The sequence below is a fragment of the Ochotona princeps genome, chromosome 5 (assembly GCF_030435755.1).
Source record: "Ochotona princeps isolate mOchPri1 chromosome 5, mOchPri1.hap1, whole genome shotgun sequence".
NCBI classification, from domain to species: domain Eukaryota; kingdom Metazoa; phylum Chordata; class Mammalia; order Lagomorpha; family Ochotonidae; genus Ochotona; species Ochotona princeps.
In genome coordinates this window covers 86,747,392-86,771,934 of record NC_080836.1, presented here as the reverse complement: position 1 = coordinate 86,771,934, position 24,543 = coordinate 86,747,392, and the positions used below count along the sequence as shown (strand labels likewise).

The window sequence follows — 24,543 nt, the reverse complement described above, 5'->3', positions numbered from 1 at the left end:
GGGGATCATGAGTATTTTTTCATTTTTTATTGATTGTTCGTATTTCGTCACTTGAAAAACAACTGTTCATGCCCTTTGTCCATGTTATAACCTGTTTATTTTTGTTGTTGAGCTTCTTAAATAACTAAATATTCTGGATATTAATCCTTTATAAGGTGCATGGTTTACTAACATTTTCTTCCATTTTGTTGGTTGCCATTTCACTTTGTTGAGAGCTTTCTTCACTGTGGTGATGCATTGTAGTTTGACATAATTCCAATTATCTATATTTGCTTTCATTGCCTGTGCTTCTGGGATCTTCTCCAGGAAGTCTTTACAAATTCCAATGTCTTTTACTATTTCTCAATTTTCTCTAGTAATTTAATCCTTTCAGGTCTTAGGTTTAGATCCTTGGATTCACTGGATTCTTAAACATTAAGGGTATTGTTTTATACTTCTGCAGGCACGTATCCAAATTTAGCAGCATGATGTTATTGAAGAGACTGTCCTTTCTGAAAGAAGTGATTTTAGTTCATCCGTCAAGCATTAGTTGATTGTAGATGTCTGGATTAATTCCTGGGGTTTCTATCCTGTTCCTCTGGTCTTCATGCCTATTTTTGTGCCGGTTCCAGAATGTTTTGATTATAGCCAGCCATTGTGATGCCTGCAAATTTCTTTTTCTTGTTTAAGATTGCAATTGCTTTTGTGTCTCATGTTTTCATGTAATTTTAGGTTCATATTTCGGTAGAACTGAAACAATAGTCTTTGATATTTTGATTGGAATCACATTAAATGTGTAAGTTGTGAAACATGGCATTGTTATGAAAATTCTTCCAATCCACAAATGTGGAAGATTTTCCATTTTTGTATCTTCTTTTTCTTTCCTTAATGCTTCACAACTTTAATTGTGGAGATATTTTACATCCTTGGTTAAGTTTATTCCAAAAGTCTTAAATTTGTTGTGACTATTATAAATGGGACTGATCTTACAAGTTCTTTCTAAGCCATTACATTGATAGTATGTAGGAGTATAAATTGGATTTGTGTACACTGCAACTTTGCTGAATTCTATTTTGAGTTCCAATAGTCTGACTAGGGTCTTTTGACTCCCCTATACATAAGATCATATCATCACAAAGTAAGAATAATTGAAATCCTTGTTTTCAACATTCATCCTTTTAACTTAGTTTTCTTGCCTAATTGCTCTTACTATTAATTATTTTCAGAACTATGCTGATTAGTAGTGGGGAGAGTGGACATCCTTTCCCAGCTCTGGATCTCAATAGCAATGTTTCCAGATTTTCCCCACAGGATGTGATGCTGGCTGTGGATAAGCCAAGTTTTCCCTTATTGTGTTGAACTTATTCCTTCTATACCCACATTTTAAAGAGATTTTAGTCACATAACTGGTAAATTTAAAAAACATACAAAATGGTAATATTCATGTAAACATTTACACTATTGACTCCAATCACTGATTCAAAAGGAAATAATTGCTATGATACTATTATGTTAACCATACTTCCAAATCCACCATATAAAATCTCACATAAACACATAACTATTCAGGGGGTGACAGTGTGTCGCAAGAGGTTAAGCCACTGCTGATATACCGGCATCCCAGGTAGGCACCAGTTTGAGTCCCAGCTGTTCCATTTCCAATCCAGCTCCATGTTAATAAGTTGGAAATGCAGCAGAAAATGGCACAAGAGCTTGGACCATGGTGCCTATATACAACGTCCAGAAGAAGCTTGTGATTTCTGCATTGGGCCTGGACCACTCCCAGAAACTGAGGTCATTTAGGCCACGAATCAGAGGACAGATCTCCCTTCTTTATGACTTTTAAATAAACAAATTAAAATTTAATTTTTAAAAATTTGTAATAGTTTTAGTTAGTTTTACATAACATATCTATGACATATTCAAGGGACTAATCCTCCATAATTTAAAAAATCAGTTTTTTTAAAGATGCAATTTTTTCCAGGTCATTGCAACAGCTCACTGACTAAATTCTACCCTTGCAATCCCTGATATCCCAAATTGGTGTCAGTTCCTACCCCGGATGCTCTGCTTCCATCCTGCTCCCTGCTGGTAGTCTGGGAGAGCAGTAAAGGATGGCCAACGCCTTGGGACTGTGCATCTATCTTGGAGACCCAGAAGCTCCTGGATTCTGGCTTTGCATCGACTTAGCTCTGGCCTTTGTAACTACTTCTGGGGTGAACCAATGGGCAGAAGATCTTTTCTCTTTGTTTCTCCTCTCTGTAAATCTGCCTTTCCAACAAAAATAATTAATCTTTCAAAAAGACAAAATATTTTTTCCAAGTCTCCCACATGGGTCCAGGGTCCCAAGGCTTTGGGTCATCCTCTGTTGCTCTCCTAGCCCACAAGCAGCTAGCTGAATCGGGAGTGTAGCAGCCAGAACACCAACCAGCACCCATATAGGATCCAAGCACTTGGAGGGATGATTAGCCAAATACGCCACTGTGTGGTGCTCCACATTGAAAATTCTTCCAAAGAACAGAAAAGAGGGATTATTCTCGCAGTTCACTCAATGGCATTAAATTATGAAAAGACAAAGACTAAAATGGATATTAGAGATCAATTTGATTCATAAAGCAGAAGTAAGCCTCTTAGAAAGCCTGTGAATTATGTCCAAAGACATATAAATAAAATAATATGTGATGAGTAAATTAGTTCTATGCTTAATGGTAGAGAATGCTTACATTAGAAAATCTATAATTTCATTTTTATGACAATAAAAGCCTAATGGAGAAAATCATCTCCAATTCAATATTGTTTCATAAGAACAAAATAACAATGAAGTCTGGTTAAAATTTGGCATTTACAATAAAATTAACATTCTCATTTTAAAAAGAAAACACAAGCAAATAAACAGAAAATACAGAAGTAAAGGAAACATTTTTTGTCCTGAGAAAAAGTATGCAAAAAGATAATTCCTCGTGTGAAATATCTATGCACTCTTATTGAAATTATAGACACAACTAGCACGCCTACTCTACCTGATTCTTTTTTGTTTTGCTATGGGGTCACAGACATCACACAAACATAAGAAATACAAGCAAAAATATCCAGAATTGGAAAGTAAAGTGAAAACTATTGTTGTTCAGAAAGGATACCAAAGAAAACCAAGAGACAGATTATAAAGGAATATGTATTTTAGCAAGGTCACTGTTACTTCAAACCAACTGATAATATGCTTATCTATGCAACAATAATAACAACTCAAACTATTCATTTATGTAGGCATCCAACTACTTATATGATACTCGTTATTTGCTAGACATACTTTGTACTAGGAATACAGCAGTGAATAAAAAGTGTAAATGGCCTTGCTCTATGGAGCTTACATTCTTGTAGGAAGAGATATAATCAATCAATTAATAAGAATAACACAGCAATAACAGAAGATCTGTGATATGTTTAAAGCAAAACAAATTAAAAAGCAGAAACCAGGCTCAGGACATGTGAGATGGGAAGGGTAATATTAACATTTAAATTGGGATGGTATAGAAAATTTCACTGGAAAGGAGATACACAAGTCCTTTTTTGAGTGAGCGGATCGGCCATTTGGCTATTTGAGGCAGATGACCCAGGCAGAGGAAACTTCACGTGCAAACAATAGGTCAAATAGGTTAAATGGCAGAGCTGTGTTTCAATCATCAGGAAACTTATATCCTTATGCAAGTAAATATTTCTAAAAAGTACTATGTAGGCCTGTACTTGAAGGAGAAGATTAGAGGACAATCCAACAGACAAGACAGAAATGCATGCTGCTCAGAAACTTCCACTTGGTGTCTGCTGACAGAATTAGGATGTCCCACTGGGAGGTGGTCTCAGGTAGAGTGCTCTTACTCTCTGATGGCTTCTTCCAAGAGTATCCCACAGAGCTGTGGTCTTACTCGATATGTGAGAGTTCCCTCGTGGCTCCTGAAGGTGGACGTGTGGATTTGGACAGAGGGCAGATCTTGCATTGAGTTTACAAACTCCCTCTTGATTTCTTGTCAGGGAGGCCTCAAAGCCAACAAAAGAAGAAGGGATTGATTTTTAAAATTTCAAAGAGCAGAATTACAATACATACACAAGACATGCATGGAAAGAAAATACAAGAATGTGACTGAAAACATTAAAAAATAACAATACATTGAGAGACAAATGATGCTAATTTTTTGTTTAGAAAGAATATCCCAGAGATGCAAGAATCTGTATAATTAGTTAAAAGCTAAAAATATTCCAGTAAAGTCATAAAAAAATTCTCAGGAATCTGGAAAATCTAAAACCAAAACTGCTAGGGAAAAATAATGCTAAGACAATAACCAAATCATTTCCGAAGAATAACATGGACAGAATTACCTTAAGGTATACCCAAACTTTTAAAAACTGCAATAATTAAGACATGTATACTGTATGCAAAGAAGAAATTACAGAAGTAACCTCATATATACAAGAAAATTAAAGTTATACAGCTAATACTAAAAAGAATTCAGAAAAATAGGAACTAAGTGGCACTGCAGCAAGCTGAATGAAACAAAGTAAAACTAGATTTCTACCACACTCAGCATTAAAAACCAAATCTGAGTGCAATTAATCGATTTAACTGGAAAGCCAAATTTTATGAAGAGATACTGTGTACAAACAAGATGTTGTTGACTCATTTTCTCTCCCAGTTCTCTACTAAACATAACTATAAGCCCCGGGAATGATATTACAGAAAACAAAAGGGGAACTCTGAAAACAAACTGGTTAGTCACCAGCACAAGAATAGGCAAACATGGATACACATACATTCTCACAGATGAACTGCATAAAGGGAACTACCATTTCAGGAAGGAAAGATACATTGCAGGATGCAGCCCTGTCCTTGAACAGGAGGAGGACTCCCAATGAAACTGAGAAATGTACCATGACAATAGGATACTAGACTTTGTTTTCATTGTCTACATGATAGGCAGTGTAAATGATAGGATGCCATGAGACCCTTCAATCACAGAATGTTGGACTTTTGACTGATGCTGAAGGACTGTATTATTGTAATCATATGGGAGAAAAGAGTGGGGCAAGAGAAGGGGGAAGGGGGAGGGAGAGAGGGTGGCGGGGGAGTCCCTATACCTATAAAATCATCATGGAAAAGAATATGAATAAATTGTTTAAAAAGAGTAGACTACTTTACCCTCCCCCAACCCAACAGAGAGTTAATTACCCTGAAACACATCTTAGCAACAAAAGGTAATATGTTTTCTGTCCATGCTGGAAACAATCTAGACAAAAACCTGGAAAATTTCTCAACACTTAAGAAACTAAACACCACATTTCAAAATAACCCATGAGTCAAAAAGTAAGATTCAAGAAAATAAAAATATCTACTACTGAAATAAAAATTATATCAGTTATAAAATAATTCACCTAAAGCAATGCTGGCACTGAAATTTCAGAACTATATTCAGGCATTAAAAAAAACAGAAAATGTATCAGATAAACTATCTAACTCTTTAAGCAAATAGAAATGTACATCAAAATATTGCAAAACTAGAAGATAAAAACAAAAATCAACTATGACAGAAACAAAAACAAAAACTTGCAAAATTCCATGAAATAATATACTAATTAAGAAGAAGAAAAATAAGTAAAATTTACACACTTCTTGTCTAGTGGCAAGAGTGGCCCAGAAGTGGAAATAAAGATGCACGTAGTTACCCACATCCCACATCCCCAGGCTCACATCCAGTCTCAGTTCCAATCAAGCTTCCTGCCAACATACATTCTGAAAAGCCAGAGAACAATGGATCAAGTAATTGGATCCCTGCCACCCAAGGGGGAGAACCATACTGAATTTTTTTCTCCTTGTTTTGGCCTGGCCCAGCCATGGTTTTCGTGAGCATTTGGGGAAAGAACAGTGATGAAAGATCTTTCTACCACTATGTTTCCCAAATGAAATGAAAGCAAATAATTTTTTTTAAAGATTTATTCATTTTTATTACAGCCAGATATACACAGAGGAGGAGAGACAGAGAGGATGATCTTCCGTCTGATGATTCACTCCCCAAGTGAGCCACAACGGGCCAGTACTGCACCGATCCGAAGCCGGGAACCAGGAACCTCTTCCAGGTCTCCCACACGGGTGCAGGGTCCCAATGCATTGGGCCGTCCTCGACTGCTTTCCCAGGCCACAAGCAGGGAGTTGGATGGGAAGTGGAGCTGCCGGGATTAGAACCAGCGCCCATATGGGATCCCGGGGCTTTCAAGGCAAGGACCTTAGCCGCTAGGCCACGCCGCCGGGCCCGAAAGCAAATAATTTTAACTTAAAAAAAAAAAAACCCAACTGCAAATTACTCTAAAATGAGACCAGTCACAAATTACAAGGATCCAGAGTGAAATATGAGTATGTTGCCGTGTATCCTGAAGTCATTAAAAGGATACCAAGGGAGTACCCCAAACTTCATACTTATAAATTTAAAAATGGAAAAATCCCCAAACTACAAGCTACTAGAGGTAGGCATTTGGGTGAGACAGTTTAAGTCAGCACTTGGGACATCCCCAGCCCAAAAAACACCCAGGATCAACCTTAAGTTCCACTATATAAATAACTCTCCTTATTTATATATCTGAACAGGTAAGTGAGCAGAGACAAATGAGTTCTCCTGTTCACTGATTCACACCCCAAAGGGCAATAATGGTCAGAAAGGGACCTCTCTCTCCAATGTCTAAAAATAAACAAATAAAATACCAAGAGAAATAAATAACTACATAGATAAATCTTTTTTTTTTCAAAAAAAAAAAAATGAACCTCAGTAGACCTATAATCGCTAAAGAAATTAATTGATTAAAAAGCTACCTCAAAAGAAATCCTAAGGCCAAAAATGGTGAATTTCAGCAAATACTTTCAAAGAAGTAAGAACTACTCAATGATTAAAACAAACAAAAAACAACCAATGCACAGAACTGCTGCTCAGATGGTTCTTAAGGGAATTATGCTGAGGTTAAAAGGTGACACCAAAATGTTAAGCAGAAATAAAGTTAAAGATTACTTATCCATTCCAGGTACATAATCTGTTCTACAGAAGCTTTACTATTACATGATTATAAATCTTTTATATACAATCCATTTTCTACATTATGTCTTTGATATAGTAAATCATTATACCCTGACAAAAGCTCTTCAATGAACATTATATTCTTACTAGTTGACAGAGATAACATCACAGCAAACTACTAGGGCCATTTTTGTTCAAGTAATAAGTGGCAGAAGTAGGATTCTAATAAAGATTTGATTGCAACTTAAGTCCTGCTGTAAAACAGCACCTGCCAAAGTACATGGTTCAGTATGTAAAGAAATGCTGTTCATAAGGAAATATGCATTTTGGAAGTTACCTTATGTGAGGATAAATTATGAAAGTACTAAAAAAATCATCACAATTTATTTCCTCGACAAAATATTTTATATTATTTCTAAATATCTAAAGGAGCTGATTTATGGGTAAAAGTGAAAACTCACAGCTTAACAGAAAACTGTAATTTTAATAGCTGTATTGGTAATGAAAACCTAGTTTTGAAAAGTCATTCATATAAAACATGTATTGTTGATTAATACATCTATAAAATTAAATGATTAAAAAGTAATGCATCTTAAATTATTCATAACAACTGAAAACTATTTTAAGAATAACATCTAAACTTTAGCATAAGTTTGTTCCTAAAATAAACTCTGGCACTGGATCAGCTGCAGCCTAGGCAAATAATCTAGTTACCTAACATATGCATTTTAATTTCTTTTCTAATTTGTTTTTAAATTTGTCTAAATGCTAAAATGATTTGAATATTACCTAAAATGCAACGCATATTTGTTTCTTTTAACATTTGAAAACTTTGGAATTAGAAAGATGCAAAATATTACAATACTTTTTCTTGTAATGTTCATATACCCTATTCAGTATATCCTCAGTTTCTAATCACCTGAAGTAGAAACATCTATTTTATCCAATATTTTTATAATGGTAAAATGTACATAATATAGAATTTACCATCTTAACAAACTTATGGTTAGTGTTCAAAGATTAAAAGTATTCCTAATTAGAAAACCATCACCCTCACCTCTACAGAATTCTTAACTTCTAAACCTGAAACTCTACACCCAGTATAAAATAATTTCCCATTCCTTATTCACCCTGACAATGACCATTCTATTTTGCATATGTGTGATTTTGATTTCTATATAGTTTCAACTACTTCATACAAGTGGAACCAAACGCATGTGCCTTTTCAACACTGGTTTATTACACTTAGCATAATATTCTCAAACTCCATCCATGTTGTAGCATATTCCCAAAACTATATTCCTATGTTCCACTGCATGCGTATACTTTGGCTTTCTCTCTTCCAGCAGAGGGCATTTAAGCTGTAGCCCCATTTTAGTTATTGTAAACAATACTATTATGAATATGGGTATTTTACATATCTCTTCAACATTCTGCGTTCAATTTTGGGGTAAATATACAGAAGTATGTTGGATTATATAATTATTTTTTGTTATCTTGGGAAATACCATACTGTTTTGTACACTAGCTATATCATTTTACATTCTATCAACAGTGAACAAGGTTTTCACTTTCGCATTCTCACCAACTCTCTCTCTTTCTCTCTCTCTCTCTTCTTTCTTTCAAAAGAATCCATGGTACTCTCAGATTCCAGTATTACTGCAGGGCCATTGTAACTGAGACAGCACAACACTAATTTATTGTAGAAATGGACACAAAACCAATGGAAGAGAACTGAAATTAAGGAAACAAACCCACACAACTACAACTAAATAAGCCTTAACAGTTATACCAAAAATATTCCCTAGAGAAATGGAAGTATCTTCAATAAACGATGCTAGATAGTTGAGTATTTACATACAGAAGTTAGAAACAAGAACACTACCTCTTACCATGACAAAAATTGATTAAAAAAATAGATCGAAGATCTAAATTTAAGAGCAAAAGTTACCAAGGGAAAAGACATTTTTACAGGTAAGACTGTTTAAGGTAACATCCCAAACATTAGGGCAGAAAAAAATTAACAAAGACAAGTGGATTCTTTGATCAAACTAAGAACTGCATATACTGCTAAAGAAACATTTGATAGAGTGAAGAGACGATTGATAGTACAGAAGAAAATATCTGCAATTATTACTAATTAAAATCTGCAGTATACAAGGAAGTCAAAGAATTCAACAATAATAAAATGGTTTAGGTAAGTAATGGTCAAAGAAAATGAACAGACACTTCACAAAAGAAGAAATACAAGTAGCTAATAAGCATTAAAAAAATGCTTAGTATCACTAGCCATAAGAAAGATGCCAATTAAAATAAAATGGCGTATAATCTCACTCCAGTTAGAATATCTAATACCAAAAGAACAAGAAAACTTTCCGATGAAGATGTGGGCGAAAAGGAAATTTATTATCTTGTTGGCATGAATGCAAATTAATGCAGTTATTATAGAAATTAGTACAGTGGATCCTGAAACTAAAGAGAGGTCTACCATATGATATGCTATTTCGCTTCTAGGAACATATCCTAAAGAAACAAAGTTAGAAAATGCAAAAGATACCTAAACTCCAATGCTTAGTACAGCAATATTCAGGAAGGCAGTTATGGAATCAACTTAGTCATCGACAGATGAATGGATACAGAGGTATATGTACATATTGTAATATTACTCAGTAACCCAAATGAAATTCTCTTGTCTGTAACAAAATATTCAAAATTGCAGACCACTGTGATTAGTGAAATAAGCCAGAGAGCATGACCAGCACTTACTCTCAGAAGTGGAAAAATACAGATGTTATATCACTTGGCATTTAGATGTTTTTAAACATTTTCTTCACTGAATTATATCTCGTAAATAGTGCTATCCTGTCTTATTACCTTTGTTTTGAATTCCATGTTACATGGGAAAAAAATGTTGCTGGGATTCTGATAAAGGTCTGCATTGATTTATAGGTCACTGTGTGCACTAAAGACTTCGTAGTAATATTAAATTTTCTAATTCATAAACATTAGATATGCTTTCACTTACTTATGCTTGCATTAATTGTTTTCAATAATGTTCTGTAGCTTCATTAGGTAAGATTTTCACAAACTTGTTTAATTGCTATGTATTTCATTCTTTTTATACTATTATAAATGGAAGCATTTTCATAATTTCCTCTTCATATTATTTCTTCTTAGAAAATAAAAATGCAAATGATTTTGTGTCAGATTTTTCCAGTCAGGAAATTAGATTATTTTACTTCTCCCAGGTTTGCTGGGCTTTGCTATTGTTTTTAGCTCTGTGTGTGACTTTTCTGCATGACTGTAGGCTGACTCTGCCAAGGATCATTATGATCTAGGAACTTACAGTTTTCCCTGTTTTTTTTTTTTTATTACAGTGCACCTATCCCTTCACTTCTGTGGTCAATTTATAAATTTTCCCATAAAAGTTTTTTTTGCATCTCTAAACTTTAATCTCCACCTACAAAAAGGAGAAACAAACACACAAAGAAAGAAATAAATATAAGTAGGAAAGAAGGGCCCTGGGCCACTGAAAACTTTGGAAGTCACTTCACTCCAGAAGGAATTGGCAATAGTTGAGAGATACACAATTTGTCTGCACCTCCATGCTAAGTAGCAGCAGCCAGGGACCAGCCCTGGTACTTGGAAGCAGGGTACTTCCTGCCCACATGGTGGGCTTCTGCATGGAGCTCCCAGAACTCATCCATGGGTACCTATCTCTGTATCTCACACTCCCTTCCTGCCTCCCTCCCTTTCCCTCTTTCTCTCTCTGCCTTTCAAATGAAGAAATACCAATTATTTTTAAAATGCAATTAACCTAATTGTGAAATAACAAAACATATTTTATTCAATTTGCGATAATGTCAATATTGCAAAATGAAAATCTCTGTAGGTGACTATAAATATTGATGTAAAGCTACAATATGATACTATATCAGACTGAAAGTCCACTCACATATGAGGGTTTGGATCTGGGGGTTGATAAGACATTAGGTGTAGAAAACAAAGTTGGACAAAGAAAAGTTTATCAGTTTAGGAATATTCTCCTACAATACAGGATTTAAAAGCCTAGCACAGGTGTCAGTGTTGTGGCATAATGAGTTAAACTGCCTGCCATGCCAACATCCCATATGGGTGCTGACTAGAGTACCAACTGCTCCATTTCAGATCCAGCTCCCTGCTAATGTACATGGGAAAGCAGTGGAAGATGGCCCAAGTCTTTGGCTCTGAACCCTTATGTATGCAGCCCTATGAGAGACCAGGATGAAGTTGCAGGCACTTCTCGGGTAGCCTGTCCCAATCCTAGCTGTTGCATGCAATCATTTGGGGAGTGATTCAGTGGATGGAAGGCATCTCTTTCTCTCTTATTCTCTCTTTCTCTTTCTCTCATTCTCAATTTGTGTTTTTGTATTTGTGTGTAACTCTACCTTTCTAATAAGTAAAATAAATCTTTTTAAAATATTAACAAGGCTAATGATATAATGGCTAATGCTGGGTAATATATATAATAAATCATATATAATATATATCACATATTATATGATGGTAGACACATCTCTTAGAAATTTACTAAAAGAATATCCTAAATAAATTCAGTAGAAATATCTAGGTTAAGGAATAAGGATCAAAAGACTCTTAGGAGCATATGAGCAAGTGAGCCTATGAAAACAGAAATACTATGCAAGGCTAAAAAGCCCATGGCATACGTGGCATTACTTGAGTACATGCCAGTTAGGATTACATGGACAAGAAAAACAGCAACATTACCAACAAACTCAGCATTGAGTTTCCTCCAAGACAATGGTAAGAGAACTACGTCCCCTAAAAGCAGTGAGGATTGTAGTGTATTAAGACATCAGAGACCAGGTGAAGAAACGTACATGCAAAAGCCAAAATGAGCATGATTATAGAAAAATACAGTAAGATCTAAGCAGCTTTGAGAAAGGACTGAAAAATAGAGGTCTAAGGACAAAGTACTAGGAAATAATCTCTTTACAGGTCAAAAGGATGGGAAGTCAACATGGTAGCAATTCATTTACACACTAGCAAAAGAAAACTGCACACAGACAATGAGGATGCCTTGTAAGATGTCACTCTCAGAGTGGGTATTCAGTCAGTAAGGTGCCTCTGAATTCCATATCAGAAGAATGGTTTCAGTTCTGGCTTTAGCTTCTGATTTCAGAAGCTGTGCCAATCCAAAGCCAGGAGCCAGGAGCTTCTCCAGGTCTCCCACAGGAGAGTAGGGTGCAGGGTGCCAAGGTTTTGGGCCCTCCTCGACTGTTTTCCCAAGCCACAAGCAGGGAACTGAATGGGAAGCAGGGCCATCAGGATTAGAACTGGTGCCCCTATGGAACCCCAGCGCATTCAAGGCAAAGACTTAGCTGCTAGGCCACTGTGTCGGTCCTGGACCACAGATAATTTTATATTCTAGATCATAAACATGAATATGAATTCTCTTCTAGGGACCAATAGCTACAAGAAGAAAAAGATAACACAAAATGAGAGACTGAAAGTCAAAATGATTATGGATAAAACGTAAGAAAATTAATAGCAAAAATTCATTTTTTTATCCCAATTACTGTTATTAAGGAGATTTAAGTAACTGGATCAATGAACAGACAACAGGCTTCCACAAAGGAAGTCACTGGAGAAAGAGAAAAAACATTGAAAATGTTTCAATAAAAAACAAGTTCAATACATTAATAGCGATCACTCAAGTAAAGACAATTTCAAAAATATAGAAGACAAAGTTGAAAAGATAACTCGTATGTGAAGTAAACCAAGAAAAGGAAATATGGGAAAATGTTAATGTTTATGAAATTTATTCAGTAAATTAAATTTATCAGGCATTTCACAATGAGTAAAAATAAGCAATGGGTTCAAATAAACAACAGAAATTCACTAGGTTACAGGAATATTCTAGATTTAAGATTAAAAAGTTTGATATATTATATGAAGAACCAAAGTAAATAAATTAATAGCACTAACTCACTACTTTCTACTGAAATTTACGAACAAAAGAAAACCAAACGGGCAGACATTTGGCAAGCATTTAAGACAATTTTTAAAGAAACTTCATCCCCTTTCAAAGAGCAGAAGTTTGAATTCTTGTTGTTACTCCACATTTTGGCTTCTTGTTGATTTGTTCCTTGGACAGAAGGCAGTAGATGGCAGCTCAAGTAATTAGTTCATGCTACACGTGTGGGAAACCCAGACTGAGTTCCAACTTTTGGCTTCAGCCTGGATGGTGTGGGCATTTGGGAAGTGAATCAGTAAATGGAGGATCTGTCTTTTTGGTTTACTGAGTTTGTCTCTCTACCTTTCAAGTAAGCATTTTTTAAAGAATCCATCTGTAAAAAGAGCTTAGAAATCACATAAGCCAAATCTATTTAATACTGACTTGAGATTGTGTTTTTTGACCTAAAGTGAATAGATAGACAATTCCAACAAAATGTAATAAATGCGGCTGACTTCTCACCCAAGGCTAGGGGTTGGCAGTACCTCTCCACTAGGCAAATTTAAGAGTCAGTAAGTCAAAGTCACGTTTATTATTATATCTACTTTTTCAAAATATTGGTATACACTTTGAATATCTTATTAAATTTTCTTACAAAATAATAAGAAAAATGTATTAGGGTATTATAAGAGAATAAAACAATGCCTCTAAAATTCTTGTATTTTACCATCTGTGTAAATATGAGCAAGTATAATGGAAAAAAACAAACATTACAGACATGCAAAATACTGAGATAATTTATCTCCATGGATCCTTTCTGAAAATTGTTCAAAGAGATGCTTCAGAAAATGAGAAAAATGCAATGCATAAAAGGAAGATGTGAGAAGTAAGTACTGAGGGCAGCTGAGTGTCAGACAAGCACGGAACAAAGGGCCGCTGCCTTCAAAGGATGAGTTTCTGGGCCCCTGAACTTAGGGTATTCTCTCGCCTTCTCCATGATTCTGTTGTTGTGAAGTCTGCAAAACTCATATCCCCTTAAAACAATGTAAGCGAATGCTATTTGTGCGATAAATTTCTTCTTAATATATGAAGAACAGAAAATAGAATTAGGAACACACATTGAATGTAAACAATCTTCATTGTGACTAAATATATCTAACATAATTCAATTCAGTAAAGCCCTAAAAGCCTCTTTATTTCTAGAGAGCAGTCAATAGCTATCATCTCATCATAATAATACAAAAATAAAAATGGAATCCAGCCTTTTCTTGTAACAGTAAGCACAAGAAAAGTGAAAAGGAGATATTCATAAAAAATGATTACTTAGGACATGAAGGACTCTTTTTTCCTATTTTTAATTTTTTTATTGTGTTCTTTTTTTACTATGTTGTTCTATTTTTATTATACATTAAATATTGCAATGCAATATCAAAAAGGGACATACTATACGCTGACATGTAATATACTCATCCTCATATTCAAGCAGTTTTTGTTTCACAGTAAAAGTTAAGGTTGTATTACTAAAGTTTTACCAGCAAAAAAATGAAACCATTGGTGAGAAAATCAGTACCATCAGTAAACAATTCTTAACTCAAAGGGGCAACTATCACCAATATTATAATCCATAAAAATGGCACTTGATCTTCATCAAGAGTGCAAAGTGAAAGGAAAAGTAAACCACTAATCTGAAAATATTTTAAAAGTTTATCAAAATTTAATCATTTTATTCAATTATACAAAATAAAATTCCATTTGATTCCTTAGAGAAAAAAATATAAAATTATTTGTATTAGCTAAGTAAATGCTGCAATTTGAATTTGATAAAGAAACTTTATTCTTCTTTAGTATAAACACTTCAGAAAACATAATTCTCAACATTTTCTTTTTAAAACAAATTTTGATGGGCCAGTGTTGTGACACAGGAGGTTAAGCCACAGCCTAAAGTCTTATTTTTTTTTTGCTTTTAGATATATATTTTTCAATTCTTATTTTCCATTTTACAATTTTGCAGTCATAGGGCCTCCTTGCTCCCCACCCCCTCTTCTCCTTCTCTCCCGCCACCTAGTCCTCTGTGTTTTGTAGTACAATAGTCTAACAAGTGTAGTCTTGACTGTAACTTTCTGTTCTTTATGTGGGTCATGACACTGCTGATATAAATAATGACAGAAAGTTTATAGTTATATTTAGAAGTTTCATTGGAAGCGTACTTTCAGCCGGAAGTAGAGTTGCATTCTGTTGATTTTCTTTGCTTCCTGGTACTCTGTTCTCCATTATATCCTTCGTTTGTGAGATTATAAATGAATGTTTGTCTACCTTTATTGAATTGAGACCCAGCTCTTCCACTTTCAATCCAGCTCCCTGCTGATGCTTTGGGGAAGGCATGGAAATTGGCACATATGCTTGGGTGCCCAACCCTACATAAAAGTTCTGAAAGCAGCTCCAGGTAGCTGGCTTCAGAGTGGCCCCATCCTACAAATTGTGGCCAATCGGGGAGTAAACCAAGGATGAGAGATCTTTCTTTCTCTTTCTCTCTCTTAGTCTGTAAATCTGTTTTTCAATAAACGATAAATAAACCTTTTTAAAAAGGAGTTAGAGAAGTCTATGATAATGATTAATGTTATGAAGCAACAACCTCAGCTACACTCTTGTATAATTTTCATAGTAAGAAGCTAAACCATTTACAAATCTATGTAATTTTATTTCTTCACTTTTTTGTCTCTTTGGAAGGTTTTGATATTATTTTTTTAAATAATTATGAAAGACTTCAACTACCAGTATGATTGCAAAACAAGGGTACCAGATATAGGCAAAATCTTAAATTGAACTATATTATATTTCATTTTATTTTTAAAAGATTTATTAATTTACTTGAAGGGCAAAGAAACTAGAAAAAGGCAGATCTTCCATTATCTGGTTCATTTCACAAACAGCCAAGCAACCAGATTGGGGCAGGCCAAAGCCAGCAACCAGGACTCTTATCCCGATTCCCACATAGGTGACAGGAGCCCAGGTACTTTGGGCATCTTCTGCTGTCTGTGTAAGTGCACTACGAGGAAACTGCATCAGAAATGGAATAGACAGAACTGGAATTGGCACTCAGTATGGGATGGTGGTTTTTGTAGGTCAGGTTTAGGGTCAGCTTCCCAGTCAAATAATGACACAATATGAGTGCACAAATCTAAGATCTCACAGAAAGTTGTTTCACACAGAGGCTACGTCACCTTGCAAAACATCGTTCCATATCAGAATGCTGGGATTCAAGCTCAGGCTCTGCTTCCCATTCCAAGTCTCTACTAATGTGCGTCCCTGGAAGTAGCAGGTCATGGAACAAATATTTGTTTCCCTGCCACTCAAGTGGGAAACCCATAGTGGTTTCCAGGATTCTGACGTTAATATGACTCTGCCATTCCAGGCATTTGAAAAGTGAACTAAAACATGAAAGTTCTCTATTCATTTTCTTTCTTTCTTTCTCTCTCTCTCTCTCCTTCTTTTTGTATATCTACATTCCAAATATATTTTAACACAGCCAAATATTTGGCAATTAATTGTGAATTAACGTGAGTATAATAAATATCATACCATACCTTTTTATTGTCTTTCTTCTTTGTTTTACTTTTGCTTTGTTCCCTGGCTTCACGAAGACCTTTCTGAGTAGGACCTTCTGGTGTATTTTCTTTTTCATAATTGTGACGAACTATAAGGTAGTACAAATTATATTTAGCATTTATACAATCTATCTGATCACTTATAACCACAAGACACCAACCAAGCTCTTAATTCAAATATTTTCAAAATAATTTAAAAGGATATTTAAATCAGGTCAAAATACCTTAAGTAAAATATCAAAGTTTAGTTCCCACAAAGTGCAGTGTTGTTACTGCAAAATTAATTAAAAGGCATGGAGAGTAAAGAGACAAATTTCAAATCATGTCATTTCCAGATTCCTCTTGCAAAGTTTTTTCTCTCACGTATTTTAAACAAAGTTGAAGATGACCAAAGGAGCAAATCGTAAGAAAAGACAAAATCTCCTAAGTGAACTGAATAATAAATGACATACTTTTTCAAAGAGCAAATTATATTAATCAAATACTATTACCTATGCTTTCCTATCTCAAAACCCAGGAGAAGCACAGGGCAGTAGCCACTACAGTTGCAATACTGGTCTTCCAGCTCTCCTGGAGGAGTCTTCCCGGATTCATCTGAGTGTGAAAACACTGACAGGAATATTCCTTTTATCTTTGTCATCTTTTCATATAAACACACTTATTTAGTCACACGTAACTCCCAACTGTTTCTAAACTGCAAGATGGGGCCCGGCGGCGTAGCCTAGCGGCTTAAGTCCTCGCCCTGAACGTGCCAAAATCCCATATAGGCGCCGGTTCTAATCCCGGTAGCTCCACTTCCCATCCAGCTCCTTGCTTGTGGCCTGGTAAAGAGCTGAGGACGGCCTAAAGCCTTGGGTTCCTGCATCCACGTGTGGGAGACCTGGAGGAGGTTCCAGGTTCCTGGCTTCGGATTGGCGCAATACCGGCCGTTGTGCTCACTTGGGGAGTGAATCATCGGATGGAAGATCTTCCTCTCTGTCTCTCCTCCTCTATATGTATCCGCCTTTCCAATGAAAATAATAAATCTCTAAACTGTAAGATGATGTCAAATAGCTGGTCAGAATATAATCAGTAACATTTGAATATACGAATCAGTTCAGTAGTGTAATTTTATCAGAGAAAAGATGATTAACAGACAAAAAAAAAAGGATGATTTTTTAGGACTATTTCAATGTCAAGGCTCTCAAGAAATCATGAGACAAGAAAGCCAAATAAAATGTGATAAATATTTAGTTTTTATAGATGGGGAGAAAAATCTTCAAAATAACTCTACAAATAACATAAAATAACAATATTCCAAAGCCCAGTCCTACATGAAAGTGCTTGAGATATCTGAGTTTCAGATTGCTTCTTCTTCCTCATGGTATTATCAGTTGCAGTTCCATAGCCTCTAAGAAGGTCAGGAATGGGGGAAGGGCAGCACTTACAGCATACTGAGACCAAGCAAATATCTTCATTTTTATTATGTTGCAATTTACCCTCCCATTCAAAGACCAATGGTGTCAATCTACTAAAGATAATTGAAAACAGTAATAATTAACCTTCACAGTTCACTGATCTTTTAATATCTAATAGCCATAGCTATAAATAATTTGTACATAGTGTTACACTATGTAACTGCTTAATAACTTTTTTATCTCATCTATGAATGGGGACTTTATACAGCAATATCCACAGGAAACAAAGGAGAACACAGTACGGAGAAAAATACAGTACTCCTGCAATTCCAGGAATATGAGCAGATATCTTATAGAATGTAAGATTACTAGGCACTACTTTATCAGAGAAATAAAGCTAAAAAGAAACAAAAAAATTTTTTAAGAATCACAGGTTCAAGTGATAATTCAAGAGGATTCAGTTTGGGAAGATATATTGCTGTTCCTCAAAATTAAATTACAAAAATATATGCTTTAGCAAACTTTCAGAAGTCTTTTTTTAAAACATTTATAGTAATAGTTTGAGAATACAATGGAATACACATACTGCTATAAGAATAATAATAATCATTCTCAATTATCAGTTAATAAACATTTATATTTTTATCAAATGAGTGTCATATTTACTTATAATAGCACAAATCAGAGGTTCAGACACTCAAATCTGTATCACATTCATGGTTAATATAGATAATTGTGACAATGCCTTAGGCATTTCCTAATGCTTAGTCATACCCTAGCAGTGTCTGTGTCTCTATCATCATATCCTCCAATTTACTATCTACAGCATTTTATTGACAAATCCTACAGGACCACTTGCTGTTCCACAGTTACCAAAATTTTTCTCTACTGTAATCATCATTTTAAGGAATGTATAATTCCTTCAAGGAAATAAGACAAATCTCAAATAAATAAGTACCTCTTCAATTATAGAAAATATATTTATTGTACCTAACAATACAAACCTGCATGAATTCAATGATTCATTTATTTATGTATAAATTCATTCAGTTTAAATATTTCATGAAGAATAACTCACTGTTTATAATTTTTCCTAGGAATTTTTGTATTATTCCATATACCATACAGGAACAAATTGAGAATTAAAAACTCATCAGTGACAACGGTAGGCTGCAAGTTATTAATATTCTAGGCTAAAAAATGGGTTATTTGTTTTATTTTCATAATTAAAATTTCATTTAGATTATCAAATGTATTTAAACTTACTTGGTAACTCTGCTCTAAACTAGTCCAAATGATTGTCTCATTCCTTCAGTTTGGACTAAAAAATAATTATTCTGTATTGTTCTTAATTATAACAGTAAATGACAATTTGTTGCTTTCTAACATCAAAGCCGATAGCGTTACCTTTCAAGAATCTCTAGTTCCACCAACCTCTGCCCAAAAATGGACAAATGTATCATTAGAAGGAAGACAGAGAGGTAAGGAATAAGGCCAGCCAGAGGCAGAGGGATATTTAAATTAAGCTGAGAAGTGAGTAAACCAATGAACAGAAAGGAAGTAAAATAAGAAAATAATTCTGAATAATCTCATATAATATAAACAAAAAAACAATAATGAAATAAGGATTTATCAAGAGCGCTGTCATTTCAATATTCAGTCCTTGGCTAAATAGGATCCCAAATTCAAGCCCTTGGGAGATGGATAGTCTGAAATCACCAGAAGCTTAGGAAAATACATTGCCAGCCCATATGTAAAACTAGAATGCAAGAGGTTAACAGCTTAAAATTATTTAGCACACAATTCTAGGAACTAATTTTATGTAACCATTTTTTATACAAACTAAACATATTCATCTTAGGTCAGAATGCATTCTTTTCATTAAAAGCCACTTTAAAATGCACAAATAAAAATACAATCACAAATTCATCTTAAAAAAAAACTTATAAATGTCAGGCTGTGTAATGGGTTCTTTTATAACTAAGGCCTTAATTATAACTTAATTGTGTAAGTTACCTATAAACCAACCATTAGTCTATTTTAGTGGAAATATCATGGAGAAGTGTACAAGAGTGTAAATTATTAAACTGTAATGAATCTTTACTAGTTAACTAATATAAATGTAAACCAAATATATAAAGCTTCACAACCTTTAAATTTTTTTAGATTTAACATTTTTTACAACTTTAGTCACATTTAAAGTTACAGCTCCTAAGAGCATCAAAATTTACACTACATTTTTATATTTGCACAGTATTGGATTCTCCTATCAATGCAAGTATGAATATAGTTTCTGATGTTGTCAACTAGATGTTTTACAATAAATTCGATAAGGAAAATATGTAGTCACATGACATAAAATCATGAAAATGATATGGGGTATACATTTCAATATTCTTCTTTGCATATGTTTAACAGATATGCACTTACACTATGTAAATGTTTTATTCTTTAATATAATAACATTGTAGCATAAAATCCTCTGCATGAATTTTAGAGACTCTGTATTGTTGTATGACAACTATATTTTAACATTTACTTGACAACAGAAAGTAGGAGTATTTACACTATTCTGTTTCTATAAATAGGAATACAATGAACACGCACATGGTCTCTTTGGGTGTCACTGAGTGTAACTGATATTTTGTTAACATTAGGAAAAATAACAAGAAGGGAAGATGAATAGACAGAACAAAGAGGAATTTCAGGCAGTGAAATTATTATGTGATATTATGTTAGTTATATGTCTATGTAAATTTGTCAAAGCCCATAAGAACGTGCATTAGGTGAACATAAATATAAATGATGGACTTATGAAGATAATGTAGACTCTTCAATTGTAACAAACATATTGCTCTGGGGTGTTCATAGCGATGGAATTCATACGTGTGTGAGGACAAGAAATACATGAGAAATCACTATCTCCTGCTCAGTTTTGCTAAGAACATAAAATTACTATAAATACGAAGAGTATGGAAGGAAATTGAGCCAAACCTCAAGAGAAACACAATGACCATGTTATGGGAACATCTGGCTTCTGAAAGCTAACACCCCACATTTCAACTGAGAACAGTAAGTATTGAATGAAAAGAAAGGAAAAAATTTTAAATGAGAATTTTGATTTTTTGAAAGACATAGCAACAAATATTTAATGGGATGAGAAGGGGGGAGAAAGAGATTTTCTTTATATAAAGCTAGAGATATGTCTATATATCTATTTAAAAGCATATCTAGATATATACATATAGAGTTAGAGATATTTCTAGATAAATATAGATATAGATAGATAGACAGATTTTTTCTTTTATTCTTTTATTCCTGGTTCACTGCCCAAATTCCCACACTGCTAAGACTGAACCCAACAGATGTCAGCAGCCTAGAATTCCATCCAAAACTCCCATGTAGAGGCAGGAACCTAAGCACTTATACTCTTAAGTCCTCACCACTACCTCACATACTGTGCTTTAGCAGGAAACTGAAATAGGAAGTAAAGGCAGGAGTATCAAAAACTCCTACATTAGGTGAGATTGTCTCCAACAGCAACTTCACTGGTGAAGTCGTTAACATTTACCCAAAAATGCTTTTACATCTCAGAGAACACAATGAATGGCCTACTAGAAATAATGTCATATTACCATAATTAAGAAAACTCCCCATTTTCCATCCTTCTATTCCAGAGTTTCAAATCTTTAAGATCAACTATAACGAAGTATAATTTATACACAATAAAATACACAGATTTTAAGTGTTCAATTCGGTGAATTTGGGAAATACAATCCTTCACACAGACACACCAAATTCAAAATATGAAGTATTTTTACCACATAATTAATTTTTCACCTTATACTTTCACTTATAAATTTCAACTTATACTGCTGTAATTATTTCAATGACACACAATTCACCTATAAAATTAAAGAAGAAAATCTTGTATTTATTACAATCAAAATTTAATATATTTTAAATGAAGCAAGTTTTACAAACATATCAAAATTCTACATATTTATGTTCTATCATGGTATTTTGATACCTGAAATAATTATATAATATCCAATCACGGTAAACATATCTACTGCTTCAAACATCTAATACTTCTTTATGGTAAAAAAAAAAAAAAACAAATTTATTCTAGTGGTGTTTAACATTTCGGATTTTCAGTAATCCTGGCACATGTTCTCTTTGATCCAAAGGAAATACCTTATAATTTCTTGTACTAAAAGGTATCAGTGTTCAGTTATGATAAAATGTCCATATTTCACTCTAATTCAAGAAAGATATTTTTATTGGATATATAATTCTAAAATAAACACTTCCTACACTTTAAAAATATTTTTGTTGCTTCTAGTTTCCATTAATTTTTTTGTACAAGAAATCATTCTTTATTTCTATTATTAGCTGCCATTATGGAACAGGCCTTTGCTCTCCAGCTGTTTCAAGGGTTTTTTTGAACTTAAATATTCAAAGGCTTGCATATGATTTTTCCTGGAGTATCCTTCTTTGTGAGTGTTTACCTGTGTTCTTGGATCTGTAAATTGGTATATAAATTGGCTCTCCTACAACAGAACACTTTCACATTCATTTTCCATGTGGAGCTGCCTCTCTGGAATCCCTTCTATGATTTTACGTGACTAGTCCTTATCATGTTTTCTCGTCCACTGGGCCATGACAGAATCCATTCCCACAAGCACTAACACACAGACCACACATTCAGGTAAAGTGACTTGCAGAAAGTAAAACCAATGTCCCATCTGATTCTTTCATCCTTACACACACACAATTATTTCTGGAGCAGTCAGTTTCTCTAGCTTCCTGAAAGCAAACGAGTCTCTAATTCATTCAAGATCCTGACATTGCATAGCGGAAGGAATATCAACACAGACAAATGACCTATTTTTTTGTAACTCAAGCTTTCATCTTGTCAGTTCTTTCTCCCAGAAACTGGCTGTTTATACCTTTTAAATAATCTTTTCCTCCTCATATGTGAGTTGTGGCTTTCAAGATTTCAACATGTGAAACTTTACTCTTTTGTGTTGTTTCTTTTGGAATCATCATAATCACCACTTGGGTAGCTTCGGCCATAAACTAAACACATACAGTCAACTCCCTCACAAATTGTGCCTCCATCCTTGCTGACCACTGCCACAGAATCCACCTGCTTTAACGAGACTAAATAGTCTGACTTTGTAACTCATAATGATTATATCTTTCCTGGCATTCACCTCTCTGGAAACTTGCTCATAAACAAAGCCATGGTGACAGTGGAAGTCACCTTGCAATTTTCCTTTTGTCATCTGTCCTCTGTGATTTATGCTATGTTCAAATGCCTAAAAGTTGCTTCATTTATATAGCTTAGTTTTGGGATAATTTATGGAAAGAAGACTAATACTGTAACAGGAGTTCCATCACAGCCAGAAGTAGAAATCCCTTCAAGACAGTTGACATTTTTTCTCTAAAATTAGTCAATACAGTATCATACCCATATTTTCTATTAATTTTGCATTAACAGTTTGTGAAAGTTACCATATCACCTTTTTTTTTTCAGTATTTTTAGGACGCTGACCAGTTACAAAGTTGAAAATTCACCAAATAATACTGGAGTTTCACTACATTTTGTTTTTACCTTTAATTTCAGGAACATGACAAATATGTCCTGTATCTATGTTCTTCAATGTTTCTTGAAGTCCAGAAACCTAAACAATAGAATTCAGATACTGGGTCATATTCTAAATCAGTTTTAAAATATTAAAATGTAATGGCTAGATGTTGATTGCAAAGTACTGAAATACAAATCTCTTGGATTAATGGTGATAAATTTTTTCCTTTAAAGATAAATTTTAACAAAAAGATGACACAATTTCAATTTAAAATTCAATCTCACAAGCAATTATTCATTGCTATTGTAATGGGGTGCAAGCTGGTTATTAGCTAGCACCTGCTTGCCAGGTTGACATTGCAGACAGTGCAAAAATGGAGGTTCCAGGCCTGCCCTTCCCACCTCCTCCCTGCCACTCAATTTGATTGAATGCATGAAACCGAATGCCGGGGTTCCTCACAGATGCCCTGCCCCTCTTGCCTCTGACATCATTCAAGTTCATTAACAGTGTGGAAGTGGCTCCAGAGGCTCAGCACACCTACCCCTATTGCCTCCTACTGTGCTAGGTCATATTAATTAACCACAGGGAAACCTTGGGCGCAGGAGCTCCCTTCCTGCCTCCAAACACTTAGATAACTGAATATATGGAAATCTTGTTTGTCCTATACGTCAAGCCAGACTCCACCTTTCCTAACTCTCCTGCTCATGCTCAAGCCACTTCAGCAACACTCAGGGGACATGTACTGCCTCCCCCTGGTGATGAAACCATGGAAGTAACAAACTTACTCATTCCCTTCTGGGATGTGTGTCGCATTGTCAGTCTCAACATCCAAACCAAACGGGATGAAAATCCGTCTCCTTAGGTATGCATTACAGTTCCCTTGTCCGCTAACAAAAACCAATGCTTTATTGGATTTTTTTTTCCTTTTTCTTTCTTTTTCACTTTTTGAATGTTTTCTTACAG

General features: G+C 34.6%; 1 protein-coding gene across 3 annotated transcripts in view; it reads right to left on the bottom strand.

The window, feature by feature from the left end:
* The window catches only part of SPAG16 (sperm associated antigen 16), an 886,848-nt gene that overhangs the window by 817,520 nt on the left and 44,785 nt on the right, over positions 1-24,543 (bottom strand). For all 3 annotated transcript variants that reach the window (XM_058664972.1, XM_058664970.1, XM_058664971.1), the window contains exons 8-9: positions 23,607-23,676; positions 16,569-16,678 (exon numbers count right to left, since the gene is read on the bottom strand). In XM_058664972.1, coding sequence (XP_058520955.1) covers positions 16,569-16,678; positions 23,607-23,676 — 180 coding nt within the window. The remainder of the gene's footprint in view (positions 1-16,568; positions 16,679-23,606; positions 23,677-24,543) is intronic.